The 12,629-nt window shown below is 53.3% G+C and overlaps 5 protein-coding genes across 5 annotated transcripts; 2 read left to right on the top strand and 3 right to left on the bottom strand.

Annotated features, from left to right (window-relative positions):
- Positions 1-1,135: 1,135 nt before the first annotated feature.
- LRP88_13933 (uncharacterized protein) lies at positions 1,136-2,162 on the bottom strand (the record flags this gene model as incomplete). Its single annotated transcript, XM_083250289.1, has 3 exons — positions 1,136-1,850; positions 1,903-2,050; positions 2,102-2,162. The coding sequence occupies 3 exons, from the start codon at positions 2,160-2,162 to the stop codon at positions 1,136-1,138; spliced, it is 924 nt and encodes a 307-aa protein (XP_083094623.1).
- A 1,487-nt stretch (positions 2,163-3,649) lies between these two features.
- LRP88_13932 (uncharacterized protein) lies at positions 3,650-4,558 on the bottom strand (the record flags this gene model as incomplete). The annotated part of the gene is made up of 1 exon (XM_083250288.1): positions 3,650-4,558. The coding sequence occupies one exon, from the start codon at positions 4,556-4,558 to the stop codon at positions 3,650-3,652; it is 909 nt and encodes a 302-aa protein (XP_083094622.1).
- Positions 4,559-4,595: 37 nt separating this feature from the next.
- Positions 4,596-6,083, bottom strand: LRP88_13931 (uncharacterized protein; the record flags this gene model as incomplete). The annotated part of the gene is made up of 4 exons (XM_083250287.1): positions 4,596-4,635; positions 4,687-5,508; positions 5,754-5,888; positions 5,944-6,083. 4 exons carry the CDS (start codon positions 6,081-6,083, stop codon positions 4,596-4,598), a joined length of 1,137 nt encoding a protein of 378 aa, XP_083094621.1.
- Positions 6,084-7,959: 1,876 nt separating this feature from the next.
- Positions 7,960-9,156, top strand: LRP88_13930 (RTA1 like protein-domain-containing protein; the record flags this gene model as incomplete). Its single annotated transcript, XM_083250286.1, has 4 exons — positions 7,960-8,178; positions 8,227-8,362; positions 8,414-8,772; positions 8,821-9,156. The coding sequence occupies 4 exons, from the start codon at positions 7,960-7,962 to the stop codon at positions 9,154-9,156; spliced, it is 1,050 nt and encodes a 349-aa protein (XP_083094620.1).
- A 1,592-nt stretch (positions 9,157-10,748) lies between these two features.
- On the top strand, positions 10,749-12,261 carry LRP88_13929 (uncharacterized protein; the record flags this gene model as incomplete). The annotated part of the gene is made up of 2 exons (XM_083250285.1): positions 10,749-11,746; positions 11,826-12,261. The coding sequence occupies 2 exons, from the start codon at positions 10,749-10,751 to the stop codon at positions 12,259-12,261; spliced, it is 1,434 nt and encodes a 477-aa protein (XP_083094619.1).
- Positions 12,262-12,629: the final 368 nt, after the last annotated feature.

Below are 12,629 nucleotides of genomic sequence, written 5' to 3'. Positions count from 1 at the left end.
CCTGGTATATTCCCGTTTCTCGAAGCCTCGCCCGACAGCGCAACCCCCCGCCTCGATAACGAGGGTTTCCCCATGGTGGATGGATCCGCAGTTCTTGATGAGTCCCCGACCCAAACGAGGGATAACGCCCCTTTTTGACTTGGCCTTTTGCGGCTTTATGACGACACGTCGGCGAGGAAGTTAATGCTTCTTTGATACCTTTTTAGTAGCTGGATGATGCAATGAGTCATGGCTCGGCGTACCAGACGATCGTTGTCACTTCGATGGAGATGTCAATCTCCTATTTCTTTTTCTTTTCTCGTCTTTTCTTGAAAACACCCTACTTCTTTGAGACGCTGCCAGTTGGCAGGTCTGGGTCCTCGGAACCTTTTTGATATCACATGACTGAGCTCAGTGTTTTCCTTTCTCTTTTTTTACTTCGATTCTATTCTAAGCTTCCTCCCGGGGGCAGCTGGGGCCTGGAGAGGGGCGTTTGCGGAGGGAACAAGGCTGGCCGCGGCTGCTGCAGGCGGTGCGAAATGGAGCTGGTTCTATAAAAACCCAGGCAATATTCGATGAGTTGTGGGGAGGAAAGGTATTACGGGGATGGTTGAAGGCGAAGACTGAGGAATATGAGCGTGAAGACGACGCATGTAGTGTAGAAGGGATGGGGCAGGGACATATGGGGGAGGATGAGCGCAGCTGATGCGTGATGAATGAAAGCGACCTTGTGTGATGATATAAAATAGTTTTGTTAAGCTGTGACTTGATACTGCGAGTGAGTGAGGCATGGCTGTGAGATGTAACTTGTCTGGCAGACGATATCTTATTGTATGATATGTATGGCCAGAGCTATTGTTTCTGCTCTTGGCAGTTCTTACGCTTGCCAATGAGTCTATGCCTTCTAGGATCTAATTAGGAGTCGTCGGCCTTGGTGTACTCTTCCACCGACATCCATTCCACGGTCATTGCCTTGATCATTACCATCATTCCAGTGGGCGCGTATAAGCAACGCAGCCATGACAACAAAAACAAAAACGCCAAAAACGCAGCCAAATCAGCAAGGACTTTGTACTCTAGGTCCTCGCAAGATGTACTTCTTCTCTCTTTCGCTTCCATGCATTCCTTTCTTTTTTCCTTCTTCTTAAGAAGTAGCTTATTCTAGCTTGGTCATCAAGTTCTTGCGAACCTTCATGTTGACGACACCGCCAACACCAAACGCGGGAACGATTCGACATATCCGTGCCACGGAGCTGATGAGCCAGTTTCGGCGGACCAAGTCCCAGCGATCGCGAAGGCTGACGACGGCGCCCGCGGGGCCTGAGGCTGGGCGGTTGTACAGGTCGAGGCCGAAGAGGTGCATCGGGGTCGAGATGAACTGCACCATTGCTGGGGCCATGAACTGCGCCGCGTACAGACCTGACACGCGCTTCTTGACTTCATCGGTGAAGCGCTGGTCTAGGTAGGGACCTAACAAGGGCGGGACGTTGAATGAGGCAAAGATGGTGAGGCAGTCTCGAAGGGCGAACAGGCCGTATGAAGCCATCGGCACAGGACGAGGGGTGACACCAGGAGGACCAAAGAGTCGAACAAAGACCTGGTCCTTGTAGATACAGACACCAATGTTTGCGGTGCTCGAGGCGGCAAACTTTGTGGTGCCCGCCGTGACGGTCGAGGCGGGCCGGTTGGAGACGGTGGACGAGGCCGTGTCGACGGCGTTGGCAGTCAGGTAGGTTCCGCCATAGAGGCAGAAGATGAGGGCGGTGGGCTTGGAGAGGAGCAGCGTGTGTGGGCGGAGGAGGAGGGTGCGGAGGGAGGATTTGATTGATGCGGCGAGGGTGTTGCGGCCAGAAGCGTTTTCCATGATGGAGCTGGGAGTTTTGTTAGCTATGCATGAAGCTATTATGGAAGATCAAGATATACCGGTCAATAATTGCAATCAGGGGCGCGACGAGCGACGCCGCGCTCGCAGCAGAGGCAGCATCGGCAAGGACTCTGAAGCCTAGATTCTTGGTGTTCCATGTTGATGATGTCGTCGTCGTGGTTTTGGTGTTGACCTGTTCGGATGTAGCTGTCCCGGACAAAGCAAGCGCAGCAGCTGTAGCTGCATGATGATGGCCACCCTGCTGGGATGGTCCTCCAGCCTGCGGGCCTGAATCCTTGACGGCTGTAGAGTCTGCCATGTTTTCCTCCTATTCTTCCTTTACAAAAACGAAAAAGAAAGAGACGGAAGGATGAGAGGGATAAGCTTGGCTTTGAAAGTTCAAGACTAAAAAAAACCAGGTACCGCTCCGGACAAAGTCTCCCGACGTCAGAGCACCAGCAAGACTGGTCGGAGTGCTCGCTACCTCCCGCGATACAGATCTACCCCCAGTGGGTAAGGCGACGGCCCTGGTTGGGCTGCAAGTTCGTGAGTGACGAACCACGGGGCGCCGAGATCGGCGGGGCTTTCAGGTACGCCGTCGGTGAGATGTGCTGCTTTCCCCGGGGGGTGAGGTCGGTTCGGAGCGGGATACCGAAGGTCAAGGCGGCTTGTCTCGGGGAGAAAAGATGAGTCTCGGAAGGATTGAAAGAGATGGGAAGAAAAGATGTTGATAATAAGGAGAACAATAGATTGTCTGGACTTTAACTTGGAATGCGATATCTTGTTGTGGCTGAACGACTTAGGGGTAGTGATGTAATCGTGTATTGACGGCTGTAGTTGAACCAGGTTTTCAAGAACAACAGCACTTGTATCACAGTCACACGACGAAAAGACGCAACCTCCTCCAAGCCCCGATATATATATTCTCACCAACGCAAAATACCCTCATCTCAACCGCCGTAACCTCTCCGCCAACCGATTCCATCACCTAATCTCAACTGCCCTCACTTACACCCACGGCTCCCCCACGCCGATGATTGCCGCGCCTGCAAAACCACCACTTACACATCCCCCATCTCGCTCAACGCCCATCGCATCGGCCTCGATCAGGGGCCCGGTGGCTTATCCCGACTGGAGATCCAGCTCATCATGCAGCGCCCTGCTTCTCCCCAGTTCGTCTACTTGCCCTGGGACCTTCGGCGGCATACACCGGCTTTATCTCGAGGCCCATCCTCCACCGAGCTCCCTGACGACACACGATATCCCAAACAACAACCCAGCAATGCACAAGTATGCATGTTAGTACCAATCACATTGTTCTAATCGATCCTTCAAACCTATTCTTCGGCACAAGCGCCCGATCCCGAGTCAGCACGTTTTCCGATCTCAAAGATGTGTAATTTAACCTATCAATCTAGTGCGCTAACTCCTAACTATTCAATGGCCATCTCTAATCAAGAGGCCAACGGGTAGCAATGCAAGAAAAGAAGCAAATGCATCATGTCTAGGGTCGTTAGCATCCCACGTCGTCGTAACTCATTCTTAACCGATGAGGTCCACAAGCGCAACACTGGCCGACTGACTGACTGACACCAGAGCCGTCGCTCTCCGTCTCCCCACTAGAGCTCCCCACACTGGGTGGGATCCATCTTAGCAATCGAATAAGGCCTTGTCCACACATCAAGACTTCTGGAACCCTTCCTGGCCTCACTCTTCTCTCCACCCGTCACTTCTACCGACACGACCCGGCCAGGAAGAGTCAACACTGAGCCTCATACGGACCGGCCCGATCGTCAAAGCCCGCGTTTAGGCGGTGCCCTCACTCGTGCTTCCACTCTCCTTGCCGCTTGCGCTAGCCGACTGCTTCTCTTGCAATGCCAAAACCAACGCCGTCAGCTGGTCGACCTTGCGGTTCAGTTCGCTAAGCTGTGACTCGGCCGCCGTCGGCGCCTCCACATCGTCCTCTGGTCGTTCCAAGTCGCGGTCGTTGAGTCGTCCTCTAGGCGACAGCAGGGCTCGGCGTCCGACGTTAGAGGTAGACCGCTTCGCTGCCAGGTTCTTCCTACCGTTACGCCGTGTCGAATGTTGAGGTCCCTTGAACCCAGCAAACTCATCAACACCTGGCTTACGGTACATCTCGTACAGCTTGATTACCCCGACAATCGGCCAGTGAGTCGCCTTGAGGAGAACGATGCGTCCAGCCCGGAACTTTTCATCAGCAGAAAAGATGAGACGCCAAGGCCTGAAGATGGCAAAAGCCAGCAGGTTGAAGGGCGGGAAGAAGTGAGTGAGTCTGTTGCTGGTTGACGCTTCCAGGACGTAGACGCTGTACACGTACAGATACTCCTCCTTAGCGTGGGTGATAACCCGCGAGAAGCTGTTGGACAGCATACCGGTCAGGGAGCCCATCAGCAGGAAACTCGATAGCGTGATGAAGATGATCATCAGGGGCGGCCCAAAGAAGGGGTCGATCTGATTCATCACCTCGAATCCAATAGGGGCTGAACCATAGAATATCTTTGTGAGAATCCACGCCATCGACTTGAAAGAAAAGACATCGCGGCCAACGAGCGAAAACGTCGTCAAAAAGCCACAATACACGACTACAACGAGCACCATGTATTTAAAGAAGTCCTTGCCCATTTCCTTCAAGCAAGGGATGAGAGTGCCCCAGTAGGGACTCAGACTGAGGATGGAGAAGATGCGAGGAATCATGAAGAGAGCCTCAAGAGACAAGATGTCAAATGCGAGGTCACTCAGGTCCACCCTGTCTTGGGTGATGCCAATGATTCCTATGCCATGTTAGTTTCTCTCATAGGAAAAATGGGGCATTTTCCTTACGCAGAATAGCAAAGGTGAAACCGATCGTGATCATTATCATGTCAAACAAGTTCCAGATGTCAGTGGCGTAAAAGATGGAGCCCGCATCGAGCCACTCGCTAAGCTCATCGTAGAAGAAGGCTGCTATCCAGAAAAAGAGGATGACTTCGGGAATGGTGAGACGAGATTCGTCCCGAACAATGAGCACAGAGTAATACAGGGCCAAGAAGATACAGAAGAAGAGCACCTCCCAGCTCTTGAGGTACTTGGGCACCCGCAGACGGGAAAAGGGGTCGGCGGTACGAGGGTTGTAGAAGCGAGGCTTCTTGGTTGAGTGAACCGACAGATGGTCCCAGAAGATGATATCACCACTCCATATGGCGGTGATAATCTTCTGAACAATGTGCTGGCTGAGGAAGCGCTTGGCATCAGCAATGGCAGCGATTTCAAGAGCATTCAGGTTCTTGAACGGAGCAGTAGGGTCGTTTTCTTCCTCGTCATCATTCTCGTCCGAGGTCATAGTCAGTCGGGAAAGAGAGCTCAGAAGCTGGTTGCGCTTCCCGCTGCTGCCAGCAGGGCCCGGTCCACGGCGACGACTGTCGATAGATCGGAGGTGGGAGAGCAGGGGAGATGCCTCGCCGGCCTCCTCGTCGCGAGCATGGCCGTTGCCCGTTTCCTCAACCTCCTCCTCGTCTAGATCAGGAATTTCGTAGAGGCAGAAATCAACTGCCTCACGCTCAGATAGTCGTGTCAGGAAACGCCATGCAACAATTTCACAAGCATCTGCTCGAGATTCACCCAGGGTGCGATGATCTGATGAGGAAGCATAATGCCATTTGAGTGCTCTGCAGGTCCAGTCAGTCGTGAGTTTCCATGTTAGTACTGAGGTGTGCTAGAAAGTTGACGCAACCACAATGTTGGAACAGCTGAAGCTGGGGTGAAGAAGGTTATGATTGGCGTAGGGATAGTCAGGAGGCCGAGGGCATTGGCGAAGCTCTGTTTCCCCTGCAGCGTATGCACGCCACAGCATGGGAGAACAGTTTAAAGCAACCACCTTGTAAAACGGGGGAATCACGAAAGTGATACGTACAGAAGAGCATTGACAATGCCAGGGTTGGTACAGGTGGCCGTGAGGTGATCCACCAGAATGCGCAGAGGAGCCCCCGCAGGCGTGGTCCTCAGCTGCTCAAACGTGCTGGGCAGCTCGATAGCATCGGTAAAGTAGCTAATCACGACGCGTTAGTACGGACCCTAACGGTTCAATCGAAGGGTTCGCTCACAGGGAGAGCTTCTTGACCACGTCGCGGAAGCTGTCGTCAAATGCAATGTCGGGCAGGTCGTACTCGCAGTCGGGGCGGATGGACACGGGGCTTCCCTCGCGAGGGGCAGCGAGCTTCTTGGATTTGACCTTGATAGGCATGATGACGTCGTAATAATAGATGCTGCTGGATCCAAGATGAGGAATGAATCCTCCGCAGAGGCGCGGGCTCTAGGAGGTGATGCGATAAGGGAGCTCCCTTTTGACGAAGGAAGAAAGAATAAAAGGGAAGAAGATTGATTCACGGTCCCTTACGCGGGAAAGGCAGGTAGTCCACGAGGGATGGTTGGGATGCGGAGATGAGGGGGAAGAAGGCAGCTCCGAGGTGGTTTCCTCGAGATTTGCTGGCCTGTGCACGCGCCGGTCAAGTCAATGGCCCATTGATCGGATGCCCAGAGCGTTTACCTTGAGACCCAAGCAAACAAGAGAGAGAAAGAGACAAGAGAGAAAGCGGCTCGTTGACCGAGCTTAGCGCTCCAGGCGTGAGAAGACCAGCCGTGTGCCAGGTTTCGGTCCTGCCCAGGAAAACAGCCCCCAACCAGAGGCTGGCGATGGCCACCCACGGAGCAAGGGTCCCTCCCAAGGGTTCGTTCGCCTCGCGAGTGGTGGAGAACAAGGGTCCTCCAGGCGCCAGTGGGAGAGCTTGTCAGGGTCGCTAGGCCTGCGGATATTGGATCATCTAGCCTCGTGAATCAAAGATTGGCGGGTGGGGGGAGGCAATGTCTGTGATGATCGAACGAGGAGGAGGTCATTCAGAACAATACAAAGAAAGTCCACGGGAGGGGGAAAGGAAGCACCATGGACCTCAATTGGCTCACTCACTCACTGTCACCGCTTTTACAATATTGCTAAGACAAAAGGTCCTCAATCAACTCCGTCATAGCGACACCACAATGCTTGTACCACCGCGATACCCCTCAAAGTCAAATTGCTTCATGTTCAGTTTCAGGTTGAGCCACAATCTAAGTTGACCGCTGCAAAGCCTCCCGTTGAATAACGTGATGTGGATCCTCTCAAAACTCCAGGAACGATGATTAAGAACCCTTTTTAAAGCTTCAATTCTCAGCCCTACAAGCTGATCTGGGGCCGTCTCGTACTGCTCGTATGGCCTACGCGTCTTGGCAACGTATCACACCACACCGACTTTGAGATTCTGCGCTTTGAAACACGCAGAAGAGTAAATATAGACTTGATCTCATCTCTAGGAATCAGGCAGAAACTAAACAAGCTCTGACAATGGCTTAGAAAGCATCTCTTGAGAATGGCGTCGTCAACCCGTGTCATGACATACGCAAGCATCAAATCTCAACTGCAGTAAGCGACAATGCTTCAAGCCAATTGGAATCGACCTTGAAATGGACTCGGGAGTACGGAGTAATGTTGAAGAGAGGCAATAGTGACACCGCCAAATGCGAGAACAACTGAAGCTCATCGCGGCGCAGTCCGAAATCACTTGGCAGCTCACCCGTCTAAGCGACAACCTCACAGCCAAGCCTCTGAAGATTTAAGAGCCTCCAAAGGCCCAGCTCGCCAAAAAGGCAGATTTCCTCAGCCATTTCACGAGCTAGACACAGGTCCAGCCCTTCGAGAAGCAAGCCTCTGTCAGCCCTACATGACATCGGGTCCGAGTCGCTTACTCCATGTCCCATCCACGTCGCATTCTCGACGCTCTTGTTGGCTGAGCCTGCCTTAGCTTTGGCGAGCTTTGGCGAGCACGCGCGTCTCAGCCAAGCAGCCCCGGTCACCCTTCTCCAGCAACTTCTGCCGGGGCTTGATCTGAGCCTCAGAGAAGTGCCAAAAATGTTCAAACCTCGCCAAACGCAGTATTCATCGTATAGATTGAGTCCTGAGGAAATACATAAAGGCTTGGAAGAGGATGTTCAAAATGTTTCGCCATCAGACAGACAGACAGCAGCAACAGCTTAGCATCCAGGCTAAAGACGACTTCACTTAGACGCGGCCCTCGACGACTTACACGATGGTTACCACCACCACACATGTACCTACCTCTACGGTATCATCTGCAGCAACAGCCAGTTGCACCACTGCGGTGCCTGGCAAGTATGGCCGTGTTCCTATCGACGCCTGCAACGCCAACTATTTCTTCGACCCGAGCTTCGCTGCCAACCTTGCCTTTTGCGTGCTCTATGGCATGACAACATTGGCCCATATCACACAGGCTTTCATCTTCAAAAAGGTCAGTTTCTCGAGTTGCTCGGGACTGGGCACCGCTAACCCGCTTCAGCGATTCTGCTGGGTCGTCATCATGGGTGCGGCTTGGGAAACGATTGGCTTCACCTTCAAGACCCTAGGAAGTCGGAATCAGCAGAACTTTCAGTATGTGCTTTGGGGACAGCTCTTCTTTTTGCTTGCACCACTGTGTAAGTACCGACCCATTCTTCAAGCCTCAGCAAGGCGACTAACAGTGTCAGGGCTCAATGCTTTCGTGTATATGGCAGTCGCGCGCATGGTGTACTTCCGAATGCCCGACCGCAAGCTCCTGGGCATCAAGGCCATCCGAATGACGGTGCTTTTCGTCTGGATCGACATCATCCTATTCATTATCCAGGGCGGCGGCGGAAGTCTGCTCTCCAACGACGAGGACCAGAACCTGATTCGGATCGGACAAAAGATCTACATGGCAGGTGTCGGCGTTCAGCTGGGCATAATCGTCATCTTCAGCGGCCTGACTGCTTTCTTCTACTATAAGCTTAGGGAGATTGAGGGTCGCGACATTGGTCGGATGAAGTGGCTCATCTGGACAATGCTGCTTGTCCTAATTCTCATCATCGTAAGTACCTCTTGTTGTGGAAACGAAACATGAGCTAACAAACCCAAGGTCCGAATCGTTTATCGTCTCGTCGAGTTTGGTCCCGGTGTCAATGAGCACAACGACCTCCTCACCCACGAGGGCTATCCCCTCGGCCTCGATGCGTTCCCAATCCTTTTTGCGCTTGTGCTCCTCAACGTGATGCACCCCGGCTTTGTCCTCCGTGGGCCTGACAGCGAGTTCCCCCACCTCAGCCGCAAGGAAAAGAAGGCTCTCAAGCAGCAGAAGAAGCGGGAGAAGGAGCAGAAGAAGGCAGCCAAGAAGGCCCGCAAGCAGGGTTCGTACGAGCTCGAGAATGGATTCATCGAGGAGGATCGGTCGGGCAGCGGGCGAGAGTTGCTGTAGGAGGCGTCTGGGAGAGGTTTTGGGACCCGAGTCAGGTTGGGTTGTTCCTGGTATGCATTTTGGTGTGTTTTGGGAGTGGCGCGGCGTTCAGCCAGGAATGGATCTGAGTGTTAGTGGGCGAATGTGAAGTGGATGGAATCGACTTTTGTGCATGAGGAATCATTATGGATAATCAACTATAGAGAGGAGGAATAATTGTTTCAGTTAATGTATCGTATTTTCTACAATAATTGTATCATGATGCAGGCGAGGACAGCTCAAGCATCGTATGAGTTGAGCTGTGTATCCCGATTTAGAAGCACAGGATACACTGCCACCGAGAGGATCCAGGATGGAGCGATAGGTGTGTCAGCTGATGCATGGATGAACCATGATATTGACAGTTCGAGTATCGACAGGTGCGAGGTATGAAAGAATGCGACAGTTCGTAACAGATCTACACTGCCGTGCAGACCATGAAATCTCTGTACAACCCGAGCAAGAGTAAGAAGGGTTGGACCTCGAAAGGGATGGATACACGGGATGAGATGCACAAGATGCAACCATCTCGATGCTAGTGCAATGCACAAGATCGACCCAAACAACAAGGGGTGTGGGTCCAAGCGAGACAAGCATGCCAACGTGGCCAGCGAGTCGAGGGGAGGAGCCCAAAGAGGGCCTGAAGGAGGCTCAAGATCGAGGGACGACCACCAGGCTCTCTTAGACATTTGATGCAAGTAATTTGGCCGGTTGCTGTGCTATGCCACGTCCATACCAGTCGTGATATGTTTACTTGGCATTGTCTACTCCGTACTGGGTATTTACTCCGTCGACGACAAAAAGTCATCTCTTCAATCTCTTCCTCTCAATCCCCCGTCTTCTTCCCAACCACCCCCGCCGGGCCTCCGTGACCCCGGCCCAGCCTCCCCTCCAACGGCAACGGCGCTCACGATTGGATCCAAGTCGCCCCGGGAGACGCCGTCACAGCGTTGGATGCCGGTACGACGAGACCCCTCCAAGCTGCCAGCACTTTAAACGGCCCCCGGCCTGACCCTGGCGTCACTTGGCAGAGGAAAAAGAGAGAGGCAGGGAGATCCCCAGCAAAAACAGATAGAAAGATCCCCGTTTCCCTTGGCTGCGTCTAGCCTCCATCCTGGCCTAGCAACCAAACTACCTACCTTGCGAAACAACCAGTATCGGCAGCCCACATCGCAGAGACAGCCAGGTCTAACAGGTGTGGCCCTGCTTGATACCTCGTAAACGTGCGTGCGTGTGTTACAGCCCCCTTCGTTCAAGGGCCTTTTTCCCTCCTTCTTTCTTTCTTCTCTTCTTCCCTTTCAATCAATCACCCCTTGTTACATCATTGCATTGCTCACCGGTTATTGATTTTGCATCCTCTTTTTTGCCGTCACGCATTTTTTCCCTCCAGACGTGGCCTCCTCTTTCTTTCTTCTTTTCTTCCTTTTTTTTGAGGATCGACAATCATCACCACCAACAAAACCCACCCACTACCTACGCTACGAGAGTACCCTGCCTGTCCCAAGCGAAATCGATAACCTCAAGCGCGACCGCCCGCCAGACCATGTTTGGATGAGATCACGGGACTTCAGATCATGACCCCCGCCGATCTCATGGCACGCTTACCGCCGCTGCTCGTATTCTCCAGCATCGCCAACCTCGCCGCCGGTTATGCGCTGCCGTACCCGACAAAGACGGTCGAGTACCACGAGCTGAACGTTGTGCCGTATCCCCTCGCTGCGACGGCCGCCCCCGACGATGGGTATCTGCTGCGACGACAGTTCAACACCGTTTGCGGCTATGTAGGAGGAGACCCCGGTCTGCCAGCTACTTGTTCAGCGGGCTCGCATTGCGTGGTGGATGTTGAGCATGGTGCTGTTGGATGCTGTCCTGATGGAGGATCTTGCACACAAGGTGTGTTTACGGGATGTGTTGATGGCGACAGTGATCCTCAGACTGAGGTGAACCCGTATGTCTATACTTGCGGAGGGGGCGACTCTTGCTACAAGAACAGCTACGAGGGTGGATTCTTCCAGTATGGATGTGGCTCGACTTCAGGCTTGGCTACGAAAGTGGTAGCAACGGCTTCGGGCCAGTCTGCTATTCAACTCACGACCATCAAGGCTCCTCTTACGGCCACCGCGATATCGCTGTCTGAACCGACTACGCTTGGAACCAAGCAGAGGACCTCAACTGGATCTGCCACCACCAAGGCTTCAACAACAAAGAGCTCGACCACCAAAAGGTCAACTGCAACAGAGTCGTCAACGACGGAGAGTTCCACGGAATCAACTTCAACTACAAAAACCACAAAGACTTCATCAACTGCTTCAAAAACAGAAACCGAGTCGGAAACCGAGACTGCAAGCAAGACGTCCGATGAGGATGCCACAACTTCAACCGCTGCCGCTGCAGCTCCCGACACGGATGGTAAAGATAACGGCACCAAAAACACGGGTGCCATTGTCGGCGGTACCATCAGCGGCGTAGCCGCCGTCGTCGCCCTAGTCGTGGCCGCCATTTGGCTCTGCCGGCGCCGACAGGCCAACCAGCGCCAGGGGCCAGGCCTGAAACACAAAGTGCAGCACGTCGGGTAAGCGCCCATATCCCATCACCATTCGAACGGTGACAAAAAGTTTTGTTTCGTGCTAACAGAGAATTTTCTTTACTAGTCCCGGTCCTCATGATAGACACAACTTTCAGCCGCTACCATCGATGCAGGAGGTTGATGAAACGCATCCTCCACCTCGCCCACCCCCGCCCCCACCGAATCCGGTGGCTCGCCGGAACATCACGCCTATTCGCGAGGACGACGAGTATCGCACACCGGAGCCATGGGATCCTCCGGCCGCGTATGGGTACTCGGCTACTGCAGTTGGTGGAGGTGCCCACATGGAGCACGATGAGATACCCCTGACCCGCGAGAGTGACGACTATCCCCACGGCTACAATGCGGGCCTGGGGCGGATCAGCGAAGAAGAGCCGAGACCAGGCACTGCCATCAGCACACCCGGAGCCATGAGCAGTCCCATGGCTGCGTACCCAGGACCACGCGGCGGTGGAGGAGGTCCTTTGTGGCAACAGAACCGAGACCCGGGATGGCTATAAACCAGGAGACGCTGTATATGATTTGACGAAGAGGAAAGACGGTTAAAGCACGACAACGCGCAATGGGGGCTATAATCAGGTTTGTTTCCGGCGTTTACGGCGAGGCACTGGGAGTTGATATCCGGTGGAGGCTGCGTGCATTCAAAGACTTTTTTCTCCGGGGTTTGTAATAAAGAGAAGGGAAGAAATCGAAAATAAAGACAGCGACGTCAAGAAATCGGGAATGAGTTGGATACAGTAGATGATGGACTTGGTCAGTCACGGGTTACTCATGAGATATGATGGCCACACGGTCACGCGCGGGAGGATTCATGGTAGATAGTTAATGATAAGTAAATGATCAAGATTAAATCAGCATTTCTCGATTG

The sequence above is a fragment of the Fusarium phalaenopsidis genome (assembly GCF_050370095.1).
Source record: "Fusarium phalaenopsidis strain FUZ10S chromosome Unknown contig_32332, whole genome shotgun sequence".
NCBI lineage: Eukaryota > Fungi > Ascomycota > Sordariomycetes > Hypocreales > Nectriaceae > Fusarium > Fusarium phalaenopsidis.
Note: the sequence above shows the minus strand (reverse complement) of the source record. Positions and strands in the feature narration are given on the sequence as shown.